This window comes from Nematocida homosporus, assembly GCF_024244095.1.
Source record: "Nematocida homosporus strain JUm1504 chromosome Unknown 1900, whole genome shotgun sequence".
In the NCBI taxonomy this organism is placed as follows: Eukaryota; Fungi; Microsporidia; genus Nematocida; species Nematocida homosporus.
In genome coordinates, this window is record NW_026250622.1 from 1 (window position 1) to 14,849 (window position 14,849).

Sequence of the window (14,849 nt, forward strand, 5' to 3'; positions counted from 1 at the left end):
CCAACCCACCTAAACATAACCCAATTCAAACTAAACTCATTTATTGCTCACGATCTGGCTGCGTATCATCGGCCAGCACAATAACCTCATCAATACGCAGAATACTTATAGCCGCTTCCGTGGCAGCTCTTAGGGCTTTAGTCTTAGTATCCAACGGCTCAATAACTCCTTCTTTAAAGTTGTTCCTAATCTCGCCCTTGTCCAAATCAAGACCTGTCTCCCAATGACCTTTCTCATGCTCAGCCACTAACTTAGCCAGTAACTCATTGGCATCCAAAGCAGCATTCACTAGTAAAGTCCGTGGAATTTGCAGTAGAGCCTCACCAAAGGCCTGAATAGCAATTTGCTCATTCGTCCGGAAAGAAAGGGCTAAGTTAGCCAAGTAAACACTCAAAGCCGCTTCAAAAGCTCCACCACCCACTACAACCGATTTACTTTCTAGTGTGCGTTTCAGAGCACATAAACCATCATGCACACTTCGCTCCATTTCATCTAAGACTTGCTCATTCGGACCGCGTAGTACAATAGAAGAACCCGTACCCCGGCTAGCATTCACTACCGTACACTCATCCTCACCAAAATTAACAATACTCACTGAATCAGCCGTTCCTAAAATCGGAATAAACTCACTTCCATCTACCTCATCAAAAGACCGATAAACTTGTGTCCCAGTAATAGCTGCTATTCTTTCCAAGTCCGAGCGCAAACACCTTTTCACTCCCAAAGCCCCGGCATCCAATAAGACTTTCGTACAAGCCGCACTTATACCCTTAGTAGTCAGTATGACATTAGCCCCGGCCTTAACTAGTCTTTTAACCTTCTCAGTTGAAGTATGCGCTTCCTTCTCCCTAATCTGCTCTAGTTCAGCCGGATTTTCAGTCGCTATACTAACTGAAAGTCCCATTTTCATCTGCTGTAAATCCATGTCCAAACAGACAATCTTCGGTCTAACTACTTTACGTACCATCTGCCGCGAACTAGGCACACAGTTCAGAACGTATCCAGCTACAAAAACGGACTCATCCATACTCCGACCTTGCTTTTTCAAAACATTAATCTCATCAATAGCATACTCTACTTTCTTATCAGCACCTACTCTCTTAACCGTCTGAATAGCTTCTATCATTATCTTACTAAAGACCCGATTACTCAACTTGAGAATTTTACTGGCCATCGTACTCTCACAGATCTTCTGTAAATCAGTCTGACCAATACTTTTCAACTTCTTCTCTAAGGTACTACTGATAAACCCAGCTGCTTGCTTAAAAGCCGTCTTGTAACCACTAGCCACAACGGTAGGATGCACTCCAGTACTAACTAGTTCTAAACCACGTTCAATTAAAGCAGCTGCTAAAAGGACAACACTAGTCGTACCATCACCTACTTCATTATCTTGCTGTCCGGCTAAATCAATCAGAATCCGAGCAGCTGATTCACTAACGGACATAGATGCTAAGATTGTCGCTCCATCATTAGTAATAGTTAAGTCGCCCATTTTACTAACTAACATCTTATCTAAACCATGTGGCCCATAAGAACTACGTACTGTACTGGCTACGGCTAAAACAGCCGCTAAATTCATATCTCTGGCCGCACTACCGGTCAAACGTTCACCATCGACAAACAACTCCTGGACTACCATGCTAAAAATAAAAAAGGCCCCCTTCTATTTGCTTGCTATGCCTCCCTATCAATTCCTGGCCCATCTCGACCCCTCTCGCCCCTTCTATAAGTCAACTTGTTCTGTGTATGTATCAGGAGAATGAGCTACCAAAAAAGTCAACAGAATAGGTGGCAAGATAGGCTGTTCCTTCGGTTTAGTCGCCAGATTAAGTATCAGCAACACAAACAAATGCAGGCTGAAGTTGAAAATTTGGGCTTAGATTTGACGTCATTAGTTGGTCCACGCCAAAATTCATTATTACATGTAGCTGCACGGTACAATAATGTCGAAGCAGCCACTTATTTACTTAGTAAAGGATGTTCTATCCACCAACAAAATCAAGCCAATGAATGTCCCTTTTATTTAGCAGTCCGATATCGATCTAAAGATGTAATTAGACGACTAGAGGGCATAAAGACCTTTAAAATTTTAGACCCATGACCGGTCAGGAGTGTAAACATCCTATCAGAATCCATGGTCTCTGTGGGTGTTGTGGCGCCGAGATTGAAAGTGGCAGTGAAGAACGTCTTTATACGGTTTTGCATAATAATTCGAGTGTACTGCTTAATGTAAGCGAGGCAGCGAGAGTGAATGAAGCAAGTTACGAGCGTTTAATGCGAGAGGGTAAGATGGTTCTTTTGTTAGATCTTGACCAGACTGTAATTCATACTTCAATTACCAGGAAGTTTTCAAAGTACTTTCAAGACCTAAGCAAGTATCCAGTTGGGAAGCCGAGTAGTAGGGAGGAGCAGGCCATTCGGGAAGTGTTAGAAATAAATGTCGATGGTTTCACCTATTATGTCAAGCTACGCGATGGTTTGCGGCGGTTTTTAGCTAAGGCAGCTGAGTACTTTGAAATTCACATCTATACGATGGGAAACCGGCCTTACGGGACTAAAATGGCAGAAGTACTGGATCGGGATAAGAAGATCTTTGGGAATCGGATTGTTACACGTGATGATAATTTAGGGTGTTTTGAAAAGGACTTGGCCCGTATATTCCCGACTAATACGCGTAATGTAGTGATTTTAGACGATCGGATGGATGTTTGGCGGTACAGCCCGCATGTCTTCCCAGTACGACCGTACGTCTTCTTCCGATCGGGTGACATTAACAGTCCAGAGAGTTTACAAGGTCGAGTAAGTGAAGAATGGCCGGCTGATGAGAGTACAAATAATGGTGAGGTTGGTAGTGGTAAAGGTGAGGTTGGTAGTGGTAATGGTAAAGGTGAGGTTGGTGATGGAGAGGCTGGCGAAGGTGAAGAAGGTGAAGGTGGTGGTCGTAAGGAGGAGTTAGTGCGGAAGATAGTGGGGGAGTGTATAGCTAATTTGTTTGATAATGAGTTGGATCGGATTTTGGGACACTTGGTGAGTATTCATGAGGAATACTTCCGGACACGAGAAGATGTGGCGGTGATTTTGAATCGGCGCAAGAACTTGTTTGCTGGATGTGTGGCTCGGTTTGTTTCTTCTTTCTTTGAAACGGAACGGCACTTATCGGCTTTGTTTGTGCATTTTGGAGGAGAGGTAGATATCTATATTGGTAAGAAGACGACCCATGCGATTATGGCGGGGGGTGAGATTTATTTAGGTATGTTGCCTAGTAAGACGATTAAGTACGTTAGTGTTGGGTGGGTTTTTGAATCTATTTATGCTTTGAAACGGTTGAATGAGGAGGACTTTTTGTTGTCGTCTGGTTTAGGGACTTACTCGGCTGAAAGTGAGAGTTCTGGGAGTAGTGGGAGTAGTGGGTTATCGGGTGGTGAATCGGGGTTTTCTGAGAGTGAGGATAAATTGTATGACAGTCTAGTTAGTAAATGGTAAACTGGGCATCGCAAATGGTAAACAAGGAATAAACACTATAGAACATGGTTTTATAATGATTTGGGTTCGTAGGAGTATGTTATGGCCGAGAATAATCAGTAAGAAGATCAGCTGGAGAAATGGTAAAGTTTGGGGTGCGGTAGTAGTCGGGTGGTTGGTCGTGCAGGCAAAGCCTTACTTGCTAGGTGAAGGTGTGGTTTTTGTAGCTGAGGAACGACCGAGTGGATACCGTCAAATTAGCACTGATTTAGTTGATGGCTTTCAGGTAGTTCTTAGAGATAACAGGATGGTAAGTGATTTAGAAGTAAAACAGTCTAGTAAAAGTAAGTCTAATCGAATAGATTCTAATAGGATAGGTTCTAGTAGAGAGGAGTTTAATAGAGAGAAGTTTAGTCGAGAGAAGCTTAATAGAGAGAAGTCTGATGAGACGTCGGTAGAGTACATGGTGCGACATGGTGAGTCAGAAGTTCTTGATGTTTGGCACAAACCAAGTGGAGCTAAAGTACTGAGTGCTCGATCGGTTAAACACAACGTGTACCATGCGCATGTTCAGTCGGTTGAAGAGGAGATAGATGGAGAACGGCCTACTAGTATAGCTGGCCGGGACTTAGTGAACTTAAGTGAGTTGCGGAAAGTAGTGGTATCGGACTGGATGCTGGAATATTTGGAATTGGTCTTTAAACTGGCCAGCATTCCTGGGTACCGCCCTAGATTGGATTTGAATGAAGTGGCCGATGTACTATGGGTTTATTCACTCTTCTCGCTAAAAGAAGACGTGAATGTCCTGGATGTGTACCAGTCTGGACAGATGGATATGCGGAAAGTGACTTGTTTTCAAAACAATCTGCTGGATGCAATTGGTGCGGATGAGTCTGTGGCCCGTGAAGTATACCACATCTTGCGATATGTGAATAATCGTTTAGAGGCGCATAGAGAAAGACCGGCTGGTCCTAGACGAGGGACTGTGGCTGTTAGTAGGTTAGAGGCTTTGTTTGGGTCGTGGAAACTTGATGAGATGCGTTGGTTTCTTTTAGTAGGACTGGCCTGGGCTGAGAAGGACTTGATGATTCAGAGGAAGTTTGTTGGCGAAAAGGAGCTTGCTTCGACTTTGCGATTGACCTTTACCCAGGCGAAAGCCAGAGGAATACGACGGGAAGGCCTGCAATGGGTAAATCAAAATAGAAGTTTAGATCTGGTTAGCGGGCAAGGACATCTGCAATTGATGAAGCGTAGTTTGAGAAATCGAGTGCGTATTTTGAAAGTCTTCGTGGCTCATGGAGTGGTTGTGAAGAAGGAAGTCTGGCTGGCCGTACTGGATTTACTACCGGGGGTCTGGCAAGTGTTCTTTGCCGCACTAGGCGGGCCGGGTTTGCACCAGAACGCACAAATGGTCGAGCTAGTGCTCCAAAGAGAAGATTGGAGAAAGAAGCATTCTTTATCACCGGCTATTACTGGCCTGGTGGTTGATTATGCTTTTGGACTAACCTCAAAAGCTCTTAAGTACTTAGAATCGGCTAGACTGACTCGGTTTGGGTTTACAGCCTACTATCCAAGGGATTTTAAGCTTGAGCGTATTCATTGGGTGAAAGACCATCCAGTGACAGCTTTCTTGGAGGACCTAAACAAAGGGGCGTTTAAACTCTCACAATCCCTCACTGCCCTAGTTGGTCCGGTCAAACTATTTGGCACTGGGCCAATTAGACAGTCGGCCTGGCCCCGCTTGCGGATTCTTGAAGTACATCTGGAACCTTTGGGGCAATGGACATCCCAAGAAGAAGCGAATATTCTTAAACTAACCCAGAACATGCCTCGGATTTCCCGGCTGTCTTTAGTGCAAAGCCGGAACTCCACTCTTTCAGTCTCGGCCGTACTATCTCTTTTTAAGTTCCTTCCCGCCGTCAGTACTCTAGATCTCTACCGCACCAACATCCCAATTGACTTGGCCAAACAGCACCTTCTAGATCCCGCCGTTCTTTTTACACGACAGCTACGCACTATCCTTCTGCCCTACCGGCCAACCCAGGCAGCACCCTCGCGCTTCACCGGAATCATCAACCAATTAGTTACCCATCTTCCCCAACTTAAACGTCTCCTCATCTTCTTTCCTTACGAACTCTCCAATATCTTCCTCTTCCAAACTCTTGTTCAAGACATCTACCGCACTTTGGCTCTAAACACGAATGATACCACTACTCTAACCCAACTACTGCAACTCTACTTCATTCAAACCGACCTGCAACACCCGCCAATTATTGAGTACCAAGTCCATCCCTTCCGTTTCAATCTCGCCGGCCTAGCTAAAACTTACCACCACCTAGACCATTCCGGGCTCAAATATCCCCCCACCTTTGATGAACTAGCCCATGTCATAGCCACCGCCGCACGTACTCCTCCCATCGACATAGACGCTTCCTTTACCACCTAACCCAACAATAACCCAACACAATACCAACCACCCCAATACCAACCCGATATCAACCCAATCTAGCCCAATAAATAGATATTGCTTTTTTATTTACCCTATGGATGCTGACATGTCTGAATTACCTCCTAATCCTCCCCCACAGCGTTTGTTCTCTTTAGAAGAAGCCCGCGACCTAGATATTGAATTTCTAGATCGAGCCAAACATATTCAGGATGAAATGAAACAGTTAAAAAAGGACCTAGATATGCATAAGAAGAAGAAGAAAGCCTTAGAACTGTGTGTGGACAAGTTGCGGCTATCTTTTCAGGAATATGTCTACTCAATTGAAGTTCTTGAAAATTCACCACTCTACAAGAAAGTAGCCCCTAATGATAAACTGAATCACAGCCGAATACTCAAAAACTGCCATTTATTCATGCCTCCTGTAATAGACTCAGACTCTTACATTGATGCGCCCATTGAAAACACCATTCGCAAAGCTTGTTTAGAATATAAGCATGTCAAGAGTCTGTACAATGCCTGTCTGGCCCTAGAGAATACTAAAGCCCCAAGTACAGAAACTACTGCTGATATTGAACATTCTTTTGATATCTATGAGAAAGGCGTAAACTACTCGCATTCCAAGATGTCCTTTGCCCTACTAGTTAACCAATTGGTCTTGCAACTAATGGAAGGTATATTCCAGGAGGTAGAACATATGCATGGTTTATCCTTTGAGTACTTTAAACTGTGCCTGAACCTGCATAAAATCAAGGAGTATCAGTACAACTCCTCTGAAAATGCTATTGATCCGCATTTAATCTCTCGTGAGAACAAGACTTTTACTGATAAGGCCCTTGAGGAGTTAGAAAGACAGAAAAGACGGATTTCTAATGAAAAACGGCCTACTCCGGCTAATTACAAATTAGAACCCAATCCTGTATCTCTACAACGACGCCGGGTGCCTTATATCACTGACTTTTTAGTGGGCAAGTTGCCTGTTAAGTCTACCTACTCTTTTACTACTAAGTTTGAGATAAGCCAGCAACTTTTACGTGGCCATATCTCTATTTATCCAGCACTGATAGTAGTAGAAGAATTGGTTTTTGGTTGGAAGTTTATCTTCCAGAAAGAGAAGATCTTCTACTTCAAAGCGGCAAGTAATTATGTTGAGCTAGAAACTGCAGTCGGATCTATTACTATCTACTGCAACCAGAAAGAGTCACTCTTCTTTTCGAAGTGGATGCAAGGTGCTGACTTCTACTTTCCCCAAGATACGCCCTTGGGCTATGTAGATGCAGATCTTGATACGGCCTTCTGCTGGATCTTTGAAGAAAACACGGATATTCCTCCAGAACTGTACCATGCCCATAAGTATACCTTAATCGAGACTAAACGAGGTGAGAACAATCTGCGCAAACGCCTCTTCACTAAGAAACTTATCTGGTGGTCTTTTGAGTTTAGTACTAAGTATGAAGAGACATACTTACTGGAAAAAAGAACTCCTCAGGAAATTGTTGTTCTAATCTACTCAGAATACTCGCTTTGTTCTTTCCTGCCTCCTTTTGCGGGTATTTCCAAGATAACCCTACAGCTACTGTCTAATGAACAGAAAGAAACCACTAATGTGTTTTATGCCTACAAAAAGTCTACCTCCTGGGCCTTCAAGTTCTTATCACGCATGCTTATCAAAGAAAACGTCTGTACTCTTCATTCCATTGCCATTACATCTAAGAATGGCCATACCTTCCATAAGCCACGGCACTACTTTACTCTTCTAGCCACTAGCTTTCTTATGGCTCTTCTTTCAGTGGCTATAGCTACTGGATATCTTTATAAGCTTCTTTTCAAACTGCTTCTTCTTTAGCACGTTCAGTCGGTCTGCTCACTGTTAATTATGGTAATGCCCAGCTTAATTCCAGTTTCAAAACTATGTTGATTTATCCATCTTAAATACTGGGTGGTAGACTCGTCTGGGCCACTGCGATCGGGCTAGCTGTAAGCTCTGAACAATAAATACACTACTAATCCATTGGACTAATTTACCGGTCAAAGATAATGTTTTAAGTCGGGTTAAACTCTCAATGTACCAGATTGGCGTACGTGGCTTCATCAGGCGGTGCAACCAACAGACTGGTACGCAAAGACCCGGGCCATTACAAAGCAAAAACTCACCGGATATACCCAGTACTACCCGAAATGAAACAAACAATGACTTAATTATGCGAACAACTGAGTAACCTTGTAGGACTTCATTTGGTCGAGGTATTTCATAAACTACTATTTGCTTACTAATTCCTGCCCGATTAAGTTTGGCCACTGATTGCGTATCTCCGGCCGAAACAATCACATTCAAACGTTCCAGCTCAAATGGCGCTACTTTAAGCACTTCAAGCATTTCTTGCGTATGTCCACCACCACCCAAGACTACAGTTCCTACTATTACCCCTTTATTCATTAAAAGTTTGGGAATCACATCATTTCTAATGGTACGATTCCCAGTAGTTTCATGGCGTCACAAAGAACTAAACGAGCTGCCATGTACATAGCTAGTCGTGGTTCAGCGGACTCCTTAGGCTGGTTGGCTACCCAAACTGCCTTGAAAATTGCATTGACCATCTTGCACACCTGGAAGATGTAAGTCACTAGAACGGAAGGCTCGTGACCCTTAAAACTCTCCTGAACCACAGAAGGATACCGACCCAGTAAGAAGACCAAATCGTAACTCCGAGGATCCTCTAAGTACTTAAAGTCCATTTGGCTAACTGGTGGCAGAACTAAGCTAGCATTCCTCTCTATACTCTTCAGACGACAAACAGTGTACTGCACATACGGTCCAGTATCCCCAACAAACGAAGTGTTCTTCTTCATATCAAACTCATAATCCTTAGCCCGTTTAGCCTTAAGGTCTTGGATAATAATTGCAGACATGGCTAAAGTCAAGGAAGTAGACTCTTTGTCTTTAATCTGGTCCAGTTTAGTTGAAGATGCCATGACTTCTTTAACGGCTTCTTGGGCACAGTCAATAATATCTTCTAAGAAAACGACTTGTCCTCGTCGGGTGGACATTCCTCGTACCATTCCGTAGTTGATATGTAAGAATAACTCAGGCGGGTACCCGTCCTTAGCCAGTAACTTAAACAGCTGCTTAAAGTGCAAGTCCTGCTGTGAAGCAACTACGTAAATCAGTCGTGCTGGCTGGTAAGTGGCAATTCGGTCCTCAGCAGCTGCGATATCACGAGTAATGTATAAGGCTGTTCCATCGTTCTTAAAGAGAACAAACTTACCTAGATTGCCTAAATCAGCAATGCAAGATCCATCTTCACACTGTTCTACATACGACCGATTACGAATTCCAGCTAAAACATTAAGTCGATAACTACTCTCTCCACCGTACACATCAAAGTGCACATTCATTTTGGCGTATAACGTCTTGTACTTGGCAATACTCAACTCACGGAAACTTTGCCATAAAGATAGGGCGGCAGGATCACCTTCCTCCATTCGCTTAAAGAACTCTCGCGCCTTATCATGCACGGTTGGATCTTCGGCTGCATCCTTGTTCGTCTGCACATAGACGTCATGTAAGTGCTTAATAGGATCTAGCCGCATCTTTTCCTCGTCGCCGTGCCGTTTATATCCAACTCCTAACAACCCAAACTGTTTGCCCCAATCCCCTAAATAGTTGATACTGACGGTTTTGTATCCCATCTTTTTGTAGATGTTTTGAATGTAGTTACCAATAATAGTTGTTCGTAAGTGGCCGGCATGGAAGACCTTAGCAATATTTGGTGAACTGAAATCAATCACTACACATTTGCCTGAACCTTCTTGTGAACTTCCATATGAATCCTTTTGACTTTCCAAGATATCTCCTAAGATATCTTTAGCTACTTCTTTTGTATCGGCAAAAACAAAGATCATTTGACCGTTAACTTCTACTTTCGCAATGCTTTTGAAAGTTTGACTGGTAAAATAGCTTTCTACTTTTGTAATTACCTCTGTATCTCGAGTTAGTTGTGAAAATGGAATCATAAAATCACCATTTTTCAAATTACGCGATCGCATAATACTTCGACTAACGGCTTCTCGATCAAAACCCGTTGCATCTACGATAGCATTTTCTATCTCTTTTCGTACTTTATCCATGTCGAAAAAAATATGCAATTACCATATAAGTCAATGTGAGATATCACTTGAAATTGAGTTTTTAATCGGTTGTTGTATATCTAGACTGGCTTAATAAGAAAAATCAATGGTGGTATGTGCTTTGGGTTAGTTGGGTTGTTGTTTATTTGGGTGTTTTAGTGGGTTAAATGGTAGATAGAGAAGTTTACTTTGCGCCTGGATTCTGAATTTAACCATCCGTTTCAAGGGATAAAGAGGAAAGATGCTGTTCTAGGTAGAAGATAAAAGGTGGGTTGAGTATTTAATGAAATTATGATGATATAGATAAGAGAACATTGTGTGCTGTACTTATTTGTAAACTCTAATAAATCTATTGCTAATCCAATTTCAGTTTATCATTATACGTTTAGTACTGTTTAAAGACTGGTCGGATTATAATAATCAGCTGAATAATTGGCTGGTCGGTTAGTATTTAGGCCGGAGTTTGTGCTTATAAACCGGTGGATAATTATGACGTTATGTATGCGCTGAGTCTTCTGCGGCTGTTATTGCGTTAGGAGGCATGTTGGTTGGGTTGGGTAGCTAGTTGGTTGCCCTTTGTATGAGACGGCATTAGATATGTGGTAGTTGTTAGTCAGAATCGGATCTTTTTAGAAATATTGATCAATTTGTCTTTTATTTCCTTTTTGGGATATTATAACCTGAAATGGAAACTGTAGTATGACATAAAACTAATTCATTGGTTCATAGTAAAATATGAAGATGGTTGGTCATACTGAACAAGATCTTTTTTGTGTTTGATGATATCTCAGGAGGTTATAAAGTATAAATAACGATGATGTCAATAAATAGGCTGTAGTTTCACTCCCAACTTGACCAAGATATGTGATCTCTTTCTTTTTTAGCTCTATGTTTGATTTTAGGATGATCACCGTTACTTCTGTGAATGTTTGGTGCTTTAAGTCAATGAAAAGGCAGTTTACTATTGGTATTGGACTATATATCTTACTTGGATGGTTGTCTAGTATTGGGAGTCCAAATGGACTTAATGGAATATGTGTGGCGGCTAAAATAGATTGTCCGAGTTCAGCTGAGATGATAGAAAGCCTGAAACCAATCGGTTTTGCATTTAGTGAGATGGATTCTGAAATGCAGGTTAAACCTTACGTTCCTATGCGAACAAAAGAGTTCACACCTGATGCTAATCCTTTCCCAAGTCCAGTATCGGCCCACACAACATCAGGTACCCCCAGTTACAAGCTAAAATATTCAGGTCAGTATATTCGTTTTCAACTACTTAACTATTCATCCCCAGCTAAGATTATGGCGAATTTAGAAGAACTACAAAAGATCGCTGTTATTAAGACCCGAACTGCTTATATTGTCTACCCATCGCCTATTTCCAGGCCTCACTGGCAGAGCTTACTGATTTTATCACGAGTTATTAACATATTTGACTGTCGGCGGCTGAATGTGTCTGTGGCTTCTAACTTAGGGGTCGAACTAAACCAGGCACAGTTGGTGGAGTGTCAGGAAGAAGCCCAGCATGTTATCCGCCATGCTAGTTATACGGCAGCTTGCCGGCTCAATATTAGGCCCATCTCAACTAGTACTATTTCAAGTTTGGCAGATAGCGGCGTGTTCTTACTCCGACCTATTTCAAGTATGCTCTTTAAAGATAAAGAATTCCTTCATGCACATCTCCTTAAGCAGTTGCCACTAACCAGTAGCTACACCCTTTTCTTTGAATGCTTGCCTGCTAAGGCTTATATTGTACTCGATCTTTCCCAAAAATCGTCTTCTCAATGCAGGCGTATCACTATTGCCGAGTGTATTGCAGCGGATATTACTTTCGTTGGTCTTGAAGACGCTATTGCTAACCATCCTGCGCTAACTCTAATGGCACCTTGGCCAGTTCTTCTGCACATGGGCGAACATAACCCAGTCCAAATCAAAGTCAACACTCTTTTAGGTCTTGATGTTTCTCCGGAGTCTTACCAGCTAATGATTAATGCTCCCCAAAAGGATTCACCTGCTAAGTCTCAACTTATTACCAATCATATCAATTCCACAATTATCACCATAATGACATGTAAACCTCTCGATTATTACGCTCAATTATATACCACTAGTGCCTTTGCTAAGTATGGTATTGTTGCAAAAAGAGTCCAGCTCAGCTATGAGGGCGAACGAGATGACTTATGCACTACCCTAAATCTGTTTGTCTCTGTCGGTGCTTTGTGGAGACTACCTATAGAGGTTTCGCCAAATGCGCAGGATCATATTGTGTGCTGTGGCAATGAACTCAGCACTCCCGGTTGGAAACTTCAAAGTGCAGTTGATATCAAACTTGATATGCCCGACCTTAGTAACATACTTGCGAGGTATAAACAGAGATGCTCACCATACTTTTGTCAAAACATATGCTACTCAACCATCAATATCCGAGGCTCAGAAGCACCGCGGCCAAACTATGTCAACGACTGTATGACTTTTCTAGATCTATTCTTGGACATTACAGCTGACCAACTTAAACTTGAGAATATTCATGATGCTAGACCAGCACTCTGCAACTTTGAGATACCTCGTCTAGAACAAGAAATGCTAATCCAACCCAAGCTACGTCTCAATGTTCAAACAATAGTATTGAATAGTGTCGATGTTCGCATCCTTTACCGAATGTTAGGGCGGTATGACTTTTCGCGTAAGGTGGAAGTATCTATTTTAAACCAGCAGTTCAGCAATCTTGCTATTGCCCGAGTTCTTTCTCTTCCAGTAGCCCAGCAAATCAGCGCGATCACAATCAATGACTTCTTTGAATTAAACGAAGTCACACATTACGACGAGCAAGACGAAATAGAAGGCTTCTCCCTACTTAAACATGTTGATCTGGCCATCCAAGAAGGCAAGACGCTTCAGACACTCGGCCTGCACAAATTGCATATGAGGCTAGCTATTGTTGACTTTCTCGCGTATGCTGATGCTTTGCGACGACTGCTAAGTTATGGTATTCAACTTCTAGACATGCCATTCGATTTATATATGGAGAGCATCTCGACTCCCTTGGGCTATGCAGCCCTCACAGACAAGAAGGTGTTTACTCTTTATAGTGTTGATTTGATTGGGTTAGAAAATGACCTTAGTACTGACCAGCCTATGTCCCAACCGCAAGAGAGTTTAGTTCAGAGGCAATCAGTTGAAAGACTATTATTGCACTTTAGCAATGGGCAGGACCTAACTAAAGAAAGCTTTGTGACTATTGTTCGATGGGTGGCCTATCGGTTTAAGAATGTGGTTACTTTACAACTGGAAGACCTTATGTCAACAAAAGATGTGCAGAATCTAATACGTTCGTATAATTGTTTGATTGTTGGTTTAGAGCGACTGAGTAGTATTGAATTGGCAGATCCCGATCTAAATAGACCGTCTATCGAGTTGTTGTCTTGGCAGTATCTTAATAGCTTCCAGGTCTGCGCCTCTAATCCGGAACCCACCTTCATTGTTGTACCGGCTAGAATGATCCCTGATCTTATTGCCTACACCGAGTATCTTGATAAGTTCATTCCGGAACCATCTTATCCCATGACACCTTTTCAAAGGGTTATAGAAGATCTTAAGCGCAATAGGCAAGATCTTGATGAGCTGGCATGTGATATTTGCTGCCGTAAAGGGTATGTGCCGCCAGAGAGGCAAGAGAATGACGAACCTGGTGCAAAACGACTGCGCATGTTTGTGCCAGAAAAGGACTTCAAGGCATTTTGCTATCACAGCTGTGGGAAGCCAATATGCAATGTTTGTGTGGCTAATTGTGTCTCACCTAGCGAAAAGTGCGTATTCTGCCAACAAACAAATGCCCTTGCTAGTATTTACCAACTTAGGAGCCTTCCTCCATCTAACTTTGTCTTAGCTAAGGGCACTACCAATACACCTGCTGCTAGTCGTGATTGGATCAAGAAGATGACTTGGAATGATGGCCGGATCTATTTAGCAGTCGTTTTTAAATACTTACTTGATTCCGACGCGATTGTCAACAATGGGCTTCGCTCTAACGACACTTTCAGAATCTGGGTTATTTGAATCTAAGAGTAATAAATAGACCTGATGAATAATCTAATGGTATTGCGCAAGAACGCTTTGCCTTCTCCTCTACTTTACTTGTTCTACGTGTTGTTGCCTTAATGCTTTGCTGAAGACCGTCAGGAATGGTGCTAAAGAAGAACTAGCATCTTTTGCTTGAGCTGGTGCACGGGTTAGTATTAGTGTTGGTGTTGGCGTTTGGTTTAGTGCTAGTGTTTGGCTAGACTGAGCGATGTCATGAAAAGAAATAGCGACTCTGCCATAGCATAGCATGACTAGAATGACCTCAGATTGAGAAATACAATATGATGGTGTAATAAATGTTGCACGCCAATCTTGTAACTCGCCGAACTTGAAATTTCAAAACTATTTGCAGAAAGCGAAGCTCGTCACTTCCAGGCCCGAAATTGCGGATTCCGAGGCTGGCGAGACAGAATACAATAAAGATGCTTTATTTGAAAATCTAACAATTACTAGTTTAAAATATACACGGACAAATTAGAGCCACTCGAGTTCCGCACTATTTTGCGAATGTTTTGAAAGTGGCTATCAACCCAAAAGTGAGATAGATACTTTCAGGTTTTTCGCTCTCTTCCTTTCTTATCTGAAAGTGCTTTAAAGTAATAAACTCTCCTTTTATAGTCCAATTCTTATCTCTTATCATATTCTATGATATAAACAGATCTAGTATAATCGTTGAAAAGAGGCCTTTATTCGTCCTGCTATTGGGTTAGCAATATGTTGTTCGGATCAA

General features: G+C 42.3%; 8 protein-coding genes across 8 annotated transcripts; 5 read left to right on the forward strand and 3 right to left on the reverse strand.

The window, feature by feature from the left end:
- Positions 1-40: 40 nt before the first annotated feature.
- Positions 41-1,642, reverse strand: NEHOM01_2299 (T-complex protein 1 subunit alpha; the record flags this gene model as incomplete). Its single annotated transcript, XM_051491177.1, has 1 exon — positions 41-1,642. One exon carries the CDS (start codon positions 1,640-1,642, stop codon positions 41-43), a length of 1,602 nt encoding a protein of 533 aa, XP_051347137.1.
- A 120-nt stretch (positions 1,643-1,762) lies between these two features.
- Positions 1,763-2,104, forward strand: NEHOM01_2300 (uncharacterized protein; the record flags this gene model as incomplete). The annotated part of the gene is made up of 1 exon (XM_051491178.1): positions 1,763-2,104. One exon carries the CDS (start codon positions 1,763-1,765, stop codon positions 2,102-2,104), a length of 342 nt encoding a protein of 113 aa, XP_051347138.1.
- Positions 2,101-3,486, forward strand: NEHOM01_2301 (RNA polymerase II subunit A C-terminal domain phosphatase; the record flags this gene model as incomplete). Its single annotated transcript, XM_051491179.1, has 1 exon — positions 2,101-3,486. One exon carries the CDS (start codon positions 2,101-2,103, stop codon positions 3,484-3,486), a length of 1,386 nt encoding a protein of 461 aa, XP_051347139.1.
- A 55-nt stretch (positions 3,487-3,541) lies between these two features.
- NEHOM01_2302 (uncharacterized protein) lies at positions 3,542-5,911 on the forward strand (the record flags this gene model as incomplete). The annotated part of the gene is made up of 1 exon (XM_051491180.1): positions 3,542-5,911. One exon carries the CDS (start codon positions 3,542-3,544, stop codon positions 5,909-5,911), a length of 2,370 nt encoding a protein of 789 aa, XP_051347140.1.
- Positions 5,912-6,008: 97 nt separating this feature from the next.
- On the forward strand, positions 6,009-7,757 carry NEHOM01_2303 (uncharacterized protein; the record flags this gene model as incomplete). Its single annotated transcript, XM_051491181.1, has 1 exon — positions 6,009-7,757. The coding sequence occupies one exon, from the start codon at positions 6,009-6,011 to the stop codon at positions 7,755-7,757; it is 1,749 nt and encodes a 582-aa protein (XP_051347141.1).
- A 63-nt stretch (positions 7,758-7,820) lies between these two features.
- On the reverse strand, positions 7,821-8,348 carry NEHOM01_2304 (beta-1,4-N-acetylglucosaminyltransferase; the record flags this gene model as incomplete). The annotated part of the gene is made up of 1 exon (XM_051491182.1): positions 7,821-8,348. The coding sequence occupies one exon, from the start codon at positions 8,346-8,348 to the stop codon at positions 7,821-7,823; it is 528 nt and encodes a 175-aa protein (XP_051347142.1).
- A 14-nt stretch (positions 8,349-8,362) lies between these two features.
- NEHOM01_2305 (arginyl-tRNA synthetase) lies at positions 8,363-10,039 on the reverse strand (the record flags this gene model as incomplete). The annotated part of the gene is made up of 1 exon (XM_051491183.1): positions 8,363-10,039. One exon carries the CDS (start codon positions 10,037-10,039, stop codon positions 8,363-8,365), a length of 1,677 nt encoding a protein of 558 aa, XP_051347143.1.
- Positions 10,040-10,927: 888 nt separating this feature from the next.
- On the forward strand, positions 10,928-14,095 carry NEHOM01_2306 (uncharacterized protein; the record flags this gene model as incomplete). Its single annotated transcript, XM_051491184.1, has 1 exon — positions 10,928-14,095. The coding sequence occupies one exon, from the start codon at positions 10,928-10,930 to the stop codon at positions 14,093-14,095; it is 3,168 nt and encodes a 1,055-aa protein (XP_051347144.1).
- Between the last annotated feature and the right edge of the window lie 754 nt (positions 14,096-14,849).